The sequence below is a fragment of the Onychostruthus taczanowskii genome, unplaced genomic scaffold, assembly GCF_017590055.1.
Source record: "Onychostruthus taczanowskii isolate IOZ18803 unplaced genomic scaffold, ASM1759005v1 scaffold97, whole genome shotgun sequence".
NCBI lineage: Eukaryota > Metazoa > Chordata > Aves > Passeriformes > Passeridae > Onychostruthus > Onychostruthus taczanowskii.
The window spans coordinates 2,168,299-2,184,624 of NW_024507768.1; the positions used below are offsets into that span (position 1 = coordinate 2,168,299).

The 16,326-nt window shown below is 51.9% G+C and overlaps 2 protein-coding genes across 2 annotated transcripts; both read right to left on the reverse strand.

The window, feature by feature from the left end:
* Positions 1–3,442: 3,442 nt before the first annotated feature.
* On the reverse strand, positions 3,443–7,307 carry TREM2 (triggering receptor expressed on myeloid cells 2). Its single transcript, XM_041427112.1, is given in 5 exon segments — positions 3,443–4,230; positions 4,350–4,407; positions 5,031–5,372; positions 7,131–7,172; positions 7,175–7,307. Coding segments are annotated over 5 exon segments (789 nt in total). The 3' UTR covers positions 3,443–4,016.
* Positions 7,308–9,388: 2,081 nt separating this feature from the next.
* Positions 9,389–16,045, reverse strand: LOC121347996 (polymeric immunoglobulin receptor-like). Its single transcript, XM_041427110.1, has 8 exons — positions 15,932–16,045; positions 14,613–14,951; positions 14,002–14,289; positions 13,010–13,336; positions 12,303–12,366; positions 11,394–11,509; positions 11,025–11,074; positions 9,389–10,592 (listed from the first exon to the last, which is right to left on the reverse strand). Exons 1-8 carry the CDS (start codon positions 15,972–15,974, stop codon positions 10,392–10,394), a joined length of 1,428 nt encoding a protein of 475 aa, XP_041283044.1. The 5' UTR covers positions 15,975–16,045; the 3' UTR covers positions 9,389–10,391.
* Positions 16,046–16,326: the final 281 nt, after the last annotated feature.

Here is a 16,326-nt window from a genome sequence, read left to right on the forward strand (position 1 = left end):
ACGGATGGCTGGACAGCCCTGCCCTGTCCCTCTGTCCTCACCCGGGGATGGCTGGACAGCCCTGCCCTGCCCTGGTGTGGCTGAACAAAGCCCCTGCACCCCCATACCCCAAAAGAGGCCAAGCAGGCCCTGCCCTCACACCCTGCCCTCACCCAGCGTGGCTGGACAGCCCCGGCCCTCAGCCCCTGCCTCATGGGCCCAGCACGGCCATTTTGGCACCCCTCAGCCCCATCCACCATATCGCTGCCCATGGGTGCTGCTCCTGTGGGCCCAGGGCCGGGCTGTGGGTGCTGAGGGGGCTGAGGGACACTGAGCTGTCCCCTCAGAGCTGTTCCAGGTGTGGGGGGGTTCTCTGGGAGCGGGACCCTCCATCCTGGGCTGATTCTGTCCAAGGGATGAGGCGGTGCCTCAAGATGGCGGCGTGAGGGGAGAGGGCTCTGCCCCGGGCCTGAGGGGACCCTCAGAGCTGGGAATGGAAGACAAGAGGAAGAAAGGAAGAAAAAAAAAAACAAAACAGGGAGGAAGGCTGCCTTTGAGCTGGCCCGTGTTGCTCCATGTGTCCCTCAGGTGTGAGGCACGCAAGTGCTGGGTGTGGGCTGGGCAGGAAGAGGCTGTGCCACCATTCCAGCCTGGAAGGGGATGGGAAATGTGCCTGGCAGCGGCTCCATGTCCTGGCAGAGCTGTGGGCACAGCACTCACGGAGACGCGCCATTACCTCCTGCAGGATTCATTGTGTTCTGTAATTATCCCTGAAGTCACCTGAAAGCTGTGCTGGAGCGCCAGGAGGGTCCATGGAAGTGGCAATGGAATCTGTATCTGTACCACTCCATGTGCCCAGCTGCCCTTCTTTCCAAGATTTAATCCCTTTATATTCCAGGTTACCTCCCAGGAAGGTGATTCCTCCTCATCCCCAACTCCCAGGGATCCTGTCATTATCTTTTTTCAGCTGAATGAAAACCTCAGAATGAGCTTATTTCTGTGTTTTGGCACAAAAAAAAAAGAGTTTTCCTCTTAGGAGGATTGGGTGGGCTTTGAAAGCTTTAAGAGAGAGCGAATTTCCCAGTCTCCTGTAATCCCTCTGGGCACGCTGCTCTTCCCAGGACTGGAACTGCACACTCACTGCAATATCAGAAATAGTTAATGGTACAAACCCCACACCAACATTTCAACATCTCAAAACCCCCAGAGCACAAATTGGCAGTCATGAATTACTTCCAGAATTGGTCAATACAGTGATGGTCACAAAAAAAACCCCAAACAAACAAACAAGAAAAGAAGGAAATGACAGTATGTAAGATCAGAGAGTGGAAGCTGGGGTAGGAAATGAGGAGAACAATCACGCAAGCCTGCTGAGGAAGTCAGAAATCAGTTTCTTTAGCTATTATAATGTAATTGTCCAGCTTTTTTTTTTTTTTTTTTTTCAGACAATTTGCAGTAGAATAATAAAATCATCTTGGATATAATGGTAAAAAAACCTGGTGTTGTGTAGCCACATCAAAGCAATAAACAGAATTTACTTTTCTCTCTCACCCTCACCTTCAGAACTGCATAATCACCCACAGAACAGAGTTTATCAATCCATGGATGTATTCGCGGCCTTTCCACCTCCCTTCCCTCCCCTGCCACCCAGTATCCAGGCTGGAATCTTCCTGCAATCTTGATATCCAAAAATTAAACCCATTTTTGTGTCCTGTTCAGCATCCTCAGTCTCTAGCTCACGGAATTAAGAGGAAAATCTCAGTCAGCTGAATTTGGGGATTTATCCATAATCCCTGAGGGATGTTTGCTCATATCACTGTGATAACAGGATTCTGTAGTTGGATCAACAGGGGTGTAATTTGTAATAAAGTCAAGCTAGATTTATCCTGGAGGACAGGTGTGTGTTAATAAACAACAAACATGGAAATACAGAGTTATTTCTTTGTAAAACAAATCAATGCATCGGAGTGTAAATTCCACCCCAGGAGCTCAAGCTGATGACAATTGATACTATAAAGTAGACAAATATTTTCCAAGAAGCCCCTTGTTTATTAGAACATGTCAAATGCATTACTTGTCTCTCTGAAGCCCAGGAAAAATCTCATAGGTTTAAAATAAAGCAGATTTTTACCATCTTGCTGAATCTCATCAGAATAGGCAGTAATTAATAATTTTTTTGGTGAATATTTATGTCCAGAGGAAGGAGCTCACGTGGCCTGGCCGTGCTGCTGTATCAGCTGCTGACAGACACAAGCAGTTTCCTGTATTTGGGTTTATAGCTCCCTGCTATTTAAAAAGAGAGTAATTTGGAAAAGCAAATGCACCACAGCTTTCCTCTGGGTTTGCCCACCAAGGTGCTCTGCTGTTAGAAAAGTGCAGTTATTTTCCAGGGGAATTGTGCTTCCAGGTCTTTCTTTTCCCTCACTCCATCACCACCCTCAGCAGCTGGGTACAAACCGAGCTGGGTGGTTTTAAGTGAAGTGGTTTTGGCTTCTGGATATCAGCCTTGGTTCATCTACAGCTGCACATATTTCCTCCTTGTCTCACGAAACTGGGGAAGAGCAGAGGGGACGTGTGGTGAAAGGGAACGTGAGCTTTAATGAGATTTTGATCAGAGTTACCTGGAATTTGGGACAGCATTTTGCACCAAACACAGCGTTGGAGTTTCCTGTCGGCTCTCACAGGATGAGAGCACTGAGGGACACGGAGTTCCTTTTTTTGTTTTTTTGCAAACAGCCCCAAAAGTTCTGATGAACCTCGAGTTGTGATTCATCAGGGGGGAAGACAGGAAAAAACAACCCCCATGGAGTGTCCAGGTCACCCAGTACAGGAACAGAGCCAACATCAGCACAGAGGGAACCGGGGAAGGGAAGGACAGAACAAGCCCCAGAAATATTTCTGCCCCAAAGCCATTTGGTTTTGATTAATACAATCCTCCCAAATTACATTCATTGTTTTTGATGGCAATCAGTAAGTTATTGATTAATTTCTTTTTATTTCTTTGGGGATATTTTATTTCAGATGGCAAATTCCCCTCTGTGGATGCAGATACAGCAAGTCACTGTCTAGACCAGGAGAGAGCAACACAGATTTTCTCCCCCAAAAATTGCTGATTTAAGACTGAGAACCTCACAGTGATGGAAGGGAAAGACCTCGGAAGGACAAAGGTTGCCAGATGTCCCACCATGAATTTCAATTTCTGGACAAAACACAGAACTACTCTAAAAAAGGGAACCCAAAAGTGTAATTAAAATAAGCAAATTTCAATCATTGCTTCTGTGAGCAATGAGAGGTTGAGCTCTGAGCTGCTGTTCCTGCACAGAGCTGGCTCTGGATGTTCCAGCCTGTCCCGCTGGCTCTGAGTGCTCCTGGACGTTCTAAACACTCCAGGGTGTTCCAAGCATCACCTCTGCTCTGGGACACGACTGTCACCCGGTGTCCTGCAGGAATCCACACCAATCCGGAGAATCAGCTGGATTTTATTTAGTTTTGCAGGGAAAAAGAAATGTGAGTGCCCATGGGTTTGGAGCCTGGGAGAGCTGAGTGCAGCTCAGTGGGGAGGGATGAACAACCACCACATGGGAGAGAAAACACAGGGAGAGTAACAGAGACAGCTCCTGTGCTCACAGAGTCCCTTCAGAGAGGAGAAGCTGGCTCAGAGATGCAAAGAGACCACATCCCTTTCCTGGTGTGTCCTGCAGTTCCTCACGCCTTTCCACAGGGATTTTTCCAAGCATCCCCACTGTCCAAAGCAGCTTTTGGGAGCTGCTCTTCCTCACCTTGGAAAAGCAGAATCTGTCACCTGAGGTGACAGGAAGTTGATGGGTGTCAGTTCAGACTGTGATGGAATGGTCCTGGGAATGATGTCTGGAATAACTGCCTGGGGATGAGGTGCCAAGGGGAAGAGGTGACAAAGATGGGGACATTCCCTCTCCAGAGTGACAGGTTCTTCCAGACCTGTGTTTAGTAGTGATCCTTCTCTTATGGCTGGTGGCAAACCCTAATTTGCCTTTTCCATGGATTCCCTTTGGATTGGCTCACGCAGAACTCTCCCAGGAGAGGCCAATTCCATCATGTCCAAGGTCAGCAGGGAGCGGGAGCACCTGCTGCTCACCCAGGCCTGGGTTCTGCCCTCTCTCCCTCTTCTTCCTGCTGTGGGCAACAGCACCGACCAGCACAGCCACCATGAACTTGGCCACCAGGAATCCAGCCAGGATGTAGAAAACAGTGAAATCCACATCAGGAGGGGACCTGTGGGGAACCAGAAACGCAACCATTAAGGGGATGATCCAACCTTGAAAAAATCTCTTGTAGTGTTGCCTTAGTCCTGGGAAGATTAGAGATCTCAGCATGAGGAGTTTTGGGCTCACCTGGAGATGCTCTGCACGGCTCTGGGCTCCTCTGGCAAGTGGGTCACCAGGTCAGCTGCTGATGGAAACACAACAGATTAGTCTGCAGACGTTTTTGGGGGATGTTCAGCTGGGCAGGTAACCCAGGTGAAACAGGGCACTGGGAGCAATAAAGAGGTGACGTGTTAGATACCCTCTAACAGTGACATCACACTGCTCTAAATCAGGAATAAAAAGAGGCAGTGAAACACAGGACCTCCTTAGAGCAAGACAAAAATAGATATTGACTCAAGTGGACCCTTGGCAGCTGCAGACACCCATGAAATTCCAATAGGAACCCATGAAATTCCAACAGGAATCCATAAAATTCCAGTAGGAACCTGTGAAATTCCAATAGGCACCCATGAAATTCCAATAGGAACATGTGAAATTCCAGAAGGAACCTGTGAAATTCCAACAGGAACCCATGAAATTCCAATAGGAACCTGTGAAATTCCAGTAGGAACCCATGAAATTCCAATAGGAACCTGTGAAATTCCAATAGGAACTCATGAAATTCCAACAGGAACTCATGAAATTCCAACAGGAACCTGTGAAATTCCAATAGGAACCCATGAAATTCCAGTAGGAACCCGTGAAATTCCAGTAGGAACATGTGAAATTCCAGAAGGAACCCTCCAAACTCTTAGCCCCAGGAGGTACCTGCCAGCACTTCCACCTGCACCATCCTCAGGCTCTTTGTTTGGCCCAGGAAATCCGTTCTGCACTGGTACAGCCCCGCGTCCTCCTTGCGCAGGCGCCTCATGGTGACGGTCAGGAGCCCGGCGCGGGCGTTGTCCCTGATGGAGGTGGTGCCCCTCCTGCTCCTGGGGAAGGGCAGCCACGCGGGCGGGGCGCCCACCACGTGCTGGCACCGGCTCTGGTCCAGCTGCCTGCACCAGCTCTTCTCCCGCCACCACTGCCGCGGGTCGTAGGAGCAGTTGACAGAAATGGTGTCCCCCTCCATGGCGGCCACCACGGTGACGTTCTCTGCAGCACAGGATGCTACGAGGACAGAGGGACAGAGGGAGGGGTGAGACAAGGTTCTTCCATGTCTATCCCTCATTGTAGGAATGCTGAATGTCATTTTCATCGTCTAGTGATGTAGGGCTGTCACCTGTAGGACTGTCACCCATAGAGATGTCACCTGTAGAGTTGTCACCCATAGGGATGAAACCTCTAGGTCTCTCACCCATAGGGATGTCACCTGTAGAGTTGTCACCCGCAGGGCTGACACCTATAGGACTCTCACCCATAGGGATGTCACCTATGGGGCTGTCAACTGTAGGACTGTCACTTATGAGGCTGTCACCCTCAGGGCTGTCACCTGTAGGATGTCACCTGTCCACTTTTGCCATGACCAACCCACTGTACTCAGATCTTGGCTCAAATATTCTGGAATTTGTCCCAGTGACAGCTCCAAACCAGTATCCTACTCACTGGTTCCTTCTGAATCCCAGTTATCAAATCCAGTTTAACTTTTTTTTCTACCCTATTTTTTAATATCTTACTAATTTTAACCACGTTGACAACTGGTCTTTGCTTGACTTTTTTTTTTTTATTGTCTTGGTTCCTCATTTCTAATTTCCATTCCTCTTTGTGACAGGCAGAGGGGACAGTCTGAGCTATTAATACTTCCAGAGAGAAGTACAGTGTGGTATTTGTGGAAATCTCTATTTCTAGTGAAAAAAAGTCACAGGAAAATGCTTCTGTGACACCATAAGTAATGATAAAACAAAAGTAAATTTAAAAATAGATTCTTGTGAGGACTTTGTGCTGGCTGAGCCTTTTAATAACACTTCTTACAATAATTTCAACAATCCTAAGTGAATTGTAAACGAAAAACTATGAAGTTCTTTCAGCCTGACTTGAAGAAGACCTAAAATGGATTTGTGCTCTGCAATCCAACACCTACAGGGCTTTATCCTGATGTGTTGCTCCCCTTGGTTGTTCCAGTCAGAGTTTACCTCATGGAATATCCAGTCCAGTCCTGATCAATCCCTCCAAAGCTCTTTAACTGCTTCTCCCATTTCCCCTTCCTTCCTCCAGCTCTGCCCCTTCAGTCCCAGAATTCCAACAGCACTGCAAAACATCTCTCAAACAGAATCACTGAAAGATTCCCTGATGTCCCTCTGGAAAATGTTGTGTTATTCTCTTTTCAACCAATTTTGCTGACAGATCATAAACTGTTGGTGTTCCTCCTCTCTTCCTGGGTGCCACTGGGCAAAGTGCAGTGAACTTTTCCCAAACTCATCCCAATTTTTGGGTCAGGTTCCTGTGCTCCCACAGCCTGAGTCTGTTGCCTTTGCCTGCACTGTTGTGAGGATCTGGGTTCCCCAAAGCACTGCAGAGAGCCCCAGCTGGGCCCTGTACCTCAGTCCTCATTTCAGCTGGACATTCCTTTCCAAGCTAGGAAACCCAGGTGTCTGGGATTTCAGAGCTGTGCCCTTCACTGGGTTTCATTTCCCTGCTCCTGAGCCCCACCTGTCATCATTTGCATCTATGTAAATCCCATTTGCTAATGCAAACAACCCAGGATTTTGCAATTTCACATTGCACACAGGACTTCCCTCATCAGTGGTTCCTGTTCTCACTCTAAACGATTCCTGTGAGGAAATCTGGGAGCACTGGGATCACCCTTTGATGGGTGACCCTTTGCTAAAAAAAAGGGAAAACTCTGAGGATGGAGCCTTCAGACGGAGACAAAGCTTTGCCCCAATCCTTTCCCCTTTACCTGAGCCCAAAGCCACATGTGGTTCTTACCTGACAGGAAGACCAAGGTGAGGTGCAGGAGCTTCTCCATGGGGCTGAGAAGAGAAGGAGCAGGAGAGGAGCTGGAGAGGAGAGAGCCAGATCAGCCCATGGGCAGCTCCTCTCCCCCTCCTTGCTGTGCCGGAAGGAAGGAGCACAGGAACTTGGCATCTTTTTCATCCTGCACATTGAGCAATTCTCCAGGGACAGGCACTGCCCTCGTGGGCTGAAAATCCAGGCATCAGCACTGCCCAGTCCCAGCCACAGCTCAGGCAGCCTGGAAGGGAGCAGCACGTGGTGGCCTGAAGCCACAGGCTGGGTGTCTGCTCCCACTGGAGCAGGATTTCATGGAATCATGGAATCACAGAATGATTTGGGTTGGAGGGACCTCAAAGCTCATCCAGCTCCACCCCTGCCACGGTCAGGGACACCTTTCACTACCCCAGGCTGCTCCAAGCCCTGTCCAAACTGGCCTTGGACACTTTCAGAGATCCAGAGGCAGCCACAGTTTCTCTGGGCACCCTGTGCCAGGGCCTGCCCACCCTCCCAGGGAAGAATTCCTTCCCAATATCCCTGTGGTAGTGGGAAGCCATTCCCTTTTGCTGGCACTCCAAGCACGAGGGTGACAAATCATGATGAATTATTTACAGGAGCTATGAATGGGGGGAATTTCTGGAAAGCTGAAAGGGAGGCTGTCCTGGTAGCTCTGGCACCATCCTGAGGGTGAAGGAGGACAAGGACATCATCCCCTGCATTTCCAGGAGAAAGAGGAGCCTGTGCATGGAGCATCCTTGTCTGAAACCCAACCACACAGAGCAGGGCAGGGACACTGCTCTGGGAGAAGCTGTGGGTGCTTTAAAGAAGCCCAGCACTCACCTGTGTTCTGTACCTGGCACAAAGGGCACAGGATCTCTGCTGGGGATTCTGAGCAGCCAATGCCACAGTGCTGGAGGGGCTCAGGGATGCAGCCACAGAACCCCCAGAATATCAGCAGACTGATGGGGGTGGGCTGCTGGTTTTTAATTTTTGAGATGATTTATTTACTTGGAGATCTCCCATGAAAGTACAAATAGACCCTGGCTTTGAAACTGGTGTGGTGCTAAACCTGCAGGCCTGGCCATTCCTAAATGTGCCTTTCCTCAAGTTAGTGGGTAAGAAAATGGTCCCTCACAGTGACCAGAAATTCTTTGTCAGGTGACTGATTGCAGGTTTGTTCTTTCTTGTTCCAGTGAGCACAAATCTGGATTCTCTTCAAGAATCTTCCCAAAAATGCCTCTCTTCCACTCCACTGTTTTTTGCTATTACTCTTCCACAGCTTGACCCAGTGCAACTGCACGAAGATCAAATTGTTAGGGGAATGTTGGGCTGAATGAACCATTTCCAGAACCATTTTCTTTTTCTTTCGGTCAGGTCAACTCTGAAAATCTTGAAAAATTTCCATCAGCCTCCCTGCTGCAGCCCTGGCAAGAGAAACCTGTTGGAGAATGATTTGGGTTGGAGGGACCTCAAAGCTCATCCAGCTCCACCCCTGCCACGGTCAGGGACACCTTTCACTACCCCAGGCTGCTCCAAGCCCTGTCCAAACTGGCCTTGGACACTTTCAGAGATCCAGAGGCAGCTACAGCTTCTCTGGGCACCCTGTGCCAGGGCCTGCCCACCCTCCCAGGGAAGAATTCCTTCCCAATATCCCTGTGGTAGTGGGAAGCCATTCCCTTTTGCTGGCACTCCAAGCACGAGGGTGACAAATCATGATGAATTATTTACAGGAGCTATGAATGGGGGGAATTTCTGGAAAGCTGAAAGGGAGGCTGTCCTGGTAGCTCTGGCACCATCCTGAGGGTGAAGGAGGACAAGGACATCATCCCCTGCATTTCCAGGAGAAAGAGGAGCCTGTGCATGGAGCATCCTTGTCTGAAACCCAACCACACAGAGCAGGGCAGGGACACTGCTCTGGGAGAAGCTGTGGGTGCTTTAAAGAAGCCCAGCACTCACCTGTGTTCTGTACCTGGCACAAAGAGCACAGGATCTCTGCTGGGGATTCTGAGCAGCCAATGCCACAGTGCTGGAGGGGCTCAGGGATGCAGCCACAGACCCCCCAGAATATCAGCAGACTGATGGGGGTGGGCTGCTGGTTTTTAATTTTTGAGATGATTTATTTACTTGGAGATCTCCCATGAAAGTACAAATAGACCCTGGCTTTGAAACTGGTGTGGTGCTAAACCTGCAGGCCTGGCCATTCCTAAATGTGCCTTTCCTCAAGTTAGTGGGTAAGAAAATGGTCCCTCACAGTGACCAGAAATTCTTTGTCAGGTGACTGATTGCAGGTTTGTTCTTTCTTGTTCCAGTGAGCACAAATCTGGATTCTCTTCAAGAATCTTCCCAAAAATGCCTCTCTTCCACTCCACTGTTTTTTGCTATTACTCTTCCACAGCTTGACCCAGTGCAACTGCACGAAGATCAAATTGTTAGGGGAATGTTGGGCTGAATGAACCATTTCCAGAACCATTTTCTTTTTCTTTCGGTCAGGTCAACTCTGAAAATCTTGAAAAATTTCCATCAGCCTCCCTGCTGCAGCCCTGGCAAGAGAAACCTGTTGGATGTGACTGGCCTGGGAATGAGGGCTGGTTCAGGCCCCTTTGGTCTGTCACCTCCAGCAGGGCTTGGTGCAGGGAAATCAGGAGCCAGAGCTCCTGGAGAAATGGAACTGAGCCCCATAAACTCATGTCATGTTGCTCCCCACATGACTGCTAAATAAAATGTGTCATTTGGAGCGTTTCCAGCAGAGACTGGGAAGTGCAGGAGCTGGTTCTGCTTATTCTTAGAATCCTGCACTCACATCCCCAGCCCATTCCATGAAAATGAACCCAGCCACAGCGAGGTTTGAGTGCAGCACTGGAATGAGTTTGCTTGGCCATAGTAGCTGAATTCCTGGGATTGGGGCAGGGTTTGTACCAGGACACAGCTGGGATATCCCACCCAGCCATGTCCGCACTTCTCCTTTTCACAAGGCCAGGCCTCCACACCTGCCTCTCCAAGATTCTGCACTTTAATGGAATTGGAAAAGCAGATGTACAGGAGATCTGTGGAATTCCCCCACAGCTCTGCCTGACCCGAGACAATCTGCTGTGAGTGTGACAAAACCTCTGCCTGGCCCTAAAACAGGAGGGAGGGCTGAAAATGCCCAGGCAACACCACACACACCTCCTACTCCTCATTCCCACTCTGTATTCCAGTTCCTTCATCCCATTTCTGGCTTGTTTGGGATTCTGGGCTTCATTCCCTGCCGGTCCTTGGGGACTGGTTGAAGGCAATGACGGCATATTCCACATGCTGGGGGTTCCTGGGAGCCTGACCCAGTTCCACGTTGCAGTAAAGAGGATCCTCGGGGTTGGGGTGGGATTGCACATCCAGGTTGATGTATGCTGGCCCTTTGCTGTCATCCTGGGAACTTTCCCTCCTCCCAGTGCTGCCAGGCTGGGAAAAGAAAGGGAAAACACTTGTTAGCATGAGTCAGTGCCAGGCCACAGCTGCTGAGATTTTCCCACAAGGAAAGGAGAAGCTGTGTCAAAATTTACGTCTGGTCATGACAGAGATGAAGGAACAGAGAACTCTCTTCTTCACCACCTCTCCTGGATACAGGTGGAGCCTCATGCTCTGACCCTGCTTGCTACTCCTTGAGTGCCTTCTCAAGGGTTACTAGAATTTCCTCCACTGGGTTTGTTCCTACTGGAGTTTCCTTGCATTAATTACCCCCTCTGTCTCCAGCTAGGAATATTCCTCTCTCTGCTGCCATTAAATACCATTTCCCTCCTGTTTATAACCAAACTGAGCTCCAAGCTCCTCACCAGCTGGGTCTGACAGTTCCTCCGTTGGTCAGAGGTTTGGGAAATGTTTCATTTTCCTTACCTGTGCTGTGCCCTCTGCTCTGTCACTGGTGTCCTCTGCTTCGCTGGTACCTTTAGAATGAGGCAAAATCAAAGGGTTTAGATGTGGAGAAATCCATGAAAAGCTCTGCCTGAGGAGGTTTGGGAGGGCTGTGGCACTGCCCAGAGATGGGATGTGCCTCTGCCCTGGGCCTGGGGAACACTTTGCTCTCTTTACTCCTCCTCTAAGGTGTTTGCACCCCTGTCAGGCTCTGGAGGAACCTGGGTTTGATTTATTCTGAGGGGAGGCAGGGAGGAGCCTGCCTTGCCAGCCTGACCTTCTCAGGGCACTGATCTCAGCTGGGGTGCAGGGAGGGAAGGCCCTGCCTGGGACAACCCCAGCTCCACGTACCTGTTCTCAGCAGGAGCCTGGAGTACCTGACAGCCAGGGCTATGGAGGTGAGGAGGGCCAGGAGCAGCAGGATGAGCAGCACCACGGACAGGATGAGGAAGGTGTTCCCACTGCAGCTGGAGGAGAGGAAGGCAGTTACCAGACTGGGATGGTTCAACAGCCCATCACCAAACAGGGACTAAAAGAGGGACAGGGACAGGTTTTATGTGCTCAGTTCAAGCACTTGGAAGGAGGGTTTGGTTCTTCTGCAAGAGCTCCTGCAGATCCTGCAAGGGTCCTCCATCTATGAGCCTGGGCAAGTCCCTGCTGATTCAGAAGGGAAAAAGAGGCACTGGGGACCTTCCCTACTTCCTGCTTCTTGATTTTTCTGCTTGGCTGTATCTTCTGAGCTTTTCCTAAACCATTCTCCAGGCTTTAGGAACAAGCCACTGTTCAAGAGCTCCAAGCACAATTCCAGGCTCTCTGGAGCAGGGGTGATTCTGCTCCTAGGTGCTGCTGTAGCATTGATGACAGCAGATGTACAAAGGGAGAAAAATCCTTCACATTTAACTGGTAAATGGAATAATAGCAGCCAAGGACGTCCCATTGTTAAATACTCAGACAGGAGGGAGCAAAGTCCAGACTGAGGGGCAGAATCTGAGGGTTCTGTTCATGTGAAGTGCAGAAGTGAGAAGATAAAGATGCAGAGAGGCACCTGCAGTAGGCTGTGACATGATTTCACCAATCTGTCTCTTCATTTGGAATTAGGGTTAGGGCAGGAACTGGAGGAGGAGAGGCCGCCTTTGGTGAGGATCCTGTCACACCCAATTCCTCTGCAGGTAGGAGGCAGAGTGCCCAGGGGCTGCGTGCCCCAGGTATACAACACGAGTAACTTGTGAGTGCTCAGGCTCAGAGATTCTTAGGCCTTACCTGTCACCCAAAAGAATTTCTTGACTTCGCCTTTCAGAGTCTGGAAAACCTCCCGGAGGCAACGCTGCAATCACAGACATGAGGAGAGGAATGGTCACGGTGGGGCTGCCCTGCATTCAGCAGTGAAACCCCTGCCCCTGCTGCTCCCATGGCCAGGGCCCTGATCCCCTGAGCTTGTCCAGAGATCCCAGTGTCCCCTTTCATCATCTGCACTGCTTGTTCTTAGTGCTGCAAGAGCCAGGCTGCAGCCTGGTGCTGCTCTGCCATGACCAGGACCCTCAGTGCCTTCCCTCACCATTAAAACATTGTCTGAAAGAGAACCCGCAAGTCACAGATCTGTAAAATCCGAGTCTAAAGTTGTTCCCTTGACAACCCAATGGAAGGTCTTTGAAAGCCAAAGGATGAATCACTCTAAAGGGGCTATAAAGTCACTCTAAAGAACTGATATCAAACACTGAGTGGCAGAACCCACCCTCAGCACAGCTGGAGCTGCTCCCAGGTTAAGGAGGAGCAGCACAGCACTGATGTGGTTCTGCTCCCATCCCCGCTGCTGTTCCACAGGGTGGTGGCCACGAGGAGATCCACAGCTGTAGGGTTTGGGCAGGCAAACACAGGCAAGGTGGGATGTGGGGTGAGCTGGGCGTACAGGAGAGAGCAGGGCAGGGAGTCTGGAATCCACAAACGTGTCCTGACAGATCCATACCCACCCTTGGAAACGCTGAGCGTGACCTCCTCCATGCGGAGCAGATCGGAGCCGTCCTGGAGCGCGCACCAGTACACGCCCGAGTCCTGCACCTGCAGCTGCTCCATGGTGACGGTGACAATGCCCTGCTGGGTGTCATCCTGGATCCTGACACCCCCCCGAGCCGTGCTGTTTCCTGCTGGGGACTCTGATCTGGTGGTCACCAGCACGTTGCACATTTTCCCCTCTTTGATTTTGCACCAGGCTTTGCTGACAGCCTGGTAGTCTGCGATCTTGTAGTGACACTGGACAGAGACAATGCCTGACTCCTTGGCTGGGAGCTTCTGGGTCCCTGCAAAACACCCAGGATGTGTGCTGACACCCCAAAGTGGGATCCCACAGTGGGGCACCCCCTCCCCAGCACTGCAATACCCTGGAGCTGCCTCCACCCCCACCCATCCACCTCCACCTGCACATCCACCTCCCCTAAGCAGAAGGGGACTGCACCCAGATTCCCCATGCAGAAATGTCATAAATGTGGGGGTCCTGTCCCCCTCCTCTGGTTCCCTCAGAGTGGGACACTCAGCCCATAGGGTCTGGGAGGGTTGGTGGCTGTGGAGTCAGAGCAAGAACAGTGCCTGGCATGGAGCAGGGTCCCAGCAGCACCCAGTGGGAAACAGTGCTCCAGCCACAGGTCTGGCCCTGTGGGAAGCACTTGGGATGAGCATCCCCATCTGTGGGACCCACAGGAACATCCCCTGAGCCTCTGCTGGGAGCAGACAGAGCGTGAAGGACCAGGCTTGAGCTTTGGCTCGAAGGTGCCAGGGATCAGCTGGCACTGTGTGTGCTGCAGGGAGAGATGGGTGTCATCACCTGGGCTGAAACCTGCCCACACCCACACCTGGCTGCCAGGAGGGGCTCACTCTTGGGCAGTGAGAGTGCAGTAGGAACTCACTCTTGGACACTGAGTGCAGTAAAATCCCACCCTTGGACACAGAGAACACGGCAGGTACTCACTCTTGAACACAGAGAGCACGATCTCCATTTTCCGGGTGTGCCCAGAGCCCAGTGCACACCAGTACACACCAGAGTCCTGGTTCTTCAGGTTCTTCATGGTGACAACGAGAGCCCCTTGACCATTATACTGCATTGTCACTCTGTCTTGCAGGGATTTCGTTTGACTCTGTTTTGAAGATGTCTGTCTCCCCGCTGGGCCTGTGCAGTCAGTCTGCCCTCGGCACCAGGCCATGCCATACCCCGCTGGGCACTGCACTGTCAGGGTGTCCAGCTCCCACCTGAGCAGCTCTGTGAAACACCAAAGGTGGGCACTGCCCAGTCAGTGCTGGGCACAGGGGCACCTGGGACAGACCGTGTCCTGGGGCAACTCTCTCGGGAGAGCTCCTCAGGGCAGGGGGAGGCAGGGCAGGATCTGGGAGCCAGCAGGACCAGGCAGGTCTGTGGGGCTCCTTCTCTCCCTGTGTGGGAGGGAAAGCAGGGAGCGAGGCTGGGGAGGGGGCTGGGGGGACCAGGGGAAGCTGCTCAGCTGTGGGGGAGAGGGGGCAGAGGAGGGGAAGGAGTGATGCTGCTTCCTGACAAGGCTTGGCTTTGGGTGGGGTACAGGTACTCACCCCTGAAAACAATCAGTGAGATCGTCTTTAGCCGTGGATAGTTACTGTAAGAGCTGTAAATAGCACAGAAATATGTGCCTGAGTTCTCTGCCTTGAGGTCAGTCATGGTGACAGAAACAGTCTTACTAGTTCTGTTATCCTTTATTTTAATTCTCTTATCACTGGATTGTACGCTGTCTTCAAGGTATGTGCGCAGGACTTCTTGGCATCCTCCATTTCCCCAGGGGAGGCACCAATATTTTATCTGCTGGTCAGTAGTCCACGGTGCATAAGGACACTGGATGTATAGAGTGTCCCCTTCCCGTCGTCTCTGGACTTCTGGGGTTTGGCTCTGGAGACCTGGAAGGATCAGATGTGGTGAGGGAGTGGGGAGCTGATCACAGAACCACAGAATTACAGCACGACAGAATCACAGAATCAACAAGGTTGGAAAAGACCTTTGAGATCCCCAAGCCCAGCCCACGTCCTAACACCAGCCTGTCACCCAGAGCATGGCACTCAGTGCCACATCCAGTCTGTTCTTGAACACCTGCAGGGATGGTGACTCCACCAGCTCCCGGGCAGCCCTTTCCAATGCCCCATCACCCTTTCTGTGAAGGTGCAGAGCTGCCCACAGCCCCTCGGGCACACAGGGAAACTCTGCCTCCAGCCTTCTCCCGTGGACACTGGTGGCTGGAAGAACTTCAAAAACCCAAAATCCCTTCCCCATGCTGAATTCACCTGCTTGGAAATGGGAAGGGCAGCGTTGAGATTTGAGCTGGGGATTAAAGCCCACAGGGTGCTCGAGGGGCTGGCCCTTCAAGCCACGTGTGGCACAGTGTCTGCAGCTGTCCCCTCATCCCTGCTCCTCCCTGCAGGCAGATGGGGACCATGCCCTGCCCGCACCACCCTGGGGCCAGGGGCTCTGTTTGGGATGCTGGGGAGGAGCAGAGGGAAGCATCCAGGGCAGGGAAGCAGCTCTCCCCTGCCACATGCCCAGCCATGCCAGGGCTCCTGGCTGTGAGGCTGTGCTGCCTCTGGGTGCCACGTGCTGGGAGCTCTGTGCTCTCTGCAGGGCTGCTGAGGGACTGGCACTGCCCTGACCCAGGACTGCCCTCACAGGAGCTGAGCAGGCCAGCATGGTGGGAAAGGCTGGCTGGGAGAGGCTCTGTGCTCCCAGCACGGATCATCCTGGAAACCTGGAGGTGCCAGAGAACTGGGGCTGCCCTTCCCTGCCAGCCCTGCAGCACTGCCCAGCTCAGAGCCCAGCTGGTGATGGAGGAGCAGGAAGTGGGGAAGGTTCTCCCTGTCCCCAGGGACACCCCGAGCCCTTCTCCTACCTGGGAAGCAGAGTGGCAGCAGGAACAGGGCTCTCAGCTCCATGGCCACGCTCAGGCCTAGGGAAGGGGCATCACTGGGGGCTGCCCAGCGTGTCCTGTGCCAGCGTGCGTGCCCTCGGCCTCTCCTGCCTGGCAGTGACACAGCTGGGGGGGAAGTGCCGAGTTCTCACTCTTGCCACAAGCGGAAACACCTCCCCATGTTTTGTTACAAAATTAATATGACAGCAATGTCAGCGTGCTTTTGGGGAAGTGCCTGAGCCCAGAGCACGGCCTGTCCTGGAGCCAAAGGCTGTTGCTGCTCTCGCCTGGCTGTTGGCATCTGTTGTGTCACCCTCCTGTCCCCCCAGCCTGTGGTGAGGTCGATCCACCTGGCTCCTCTTCCTCCCTGGCTGGTA

Bases quoted from the DNA above. Each gene is read 5' to 3' on its own strand.
- LOC121347996 (XM_041427110.1), bottom strand. From the start codon at position 15,974: ATGGAGCTGAGAGCCCTGTTCCTGCTGCCACTCTGCTTCCCAG. The intron at 13,337-14,001 runs GTGAGTACCTGC...GGTGTTTTGCAG, and splicing joins CGTGCTCTCTGTGTTCAAGA to GGACCCAGAAGCTCCCAGCC. The intron at 12,367-13,009 runs GTGGGTATGGAT...CTGTGATTGCAG, and splicing joins CACGCTCAGCGTTTCCAAGG to CGTTGCCTCCGGGAGGTTTT.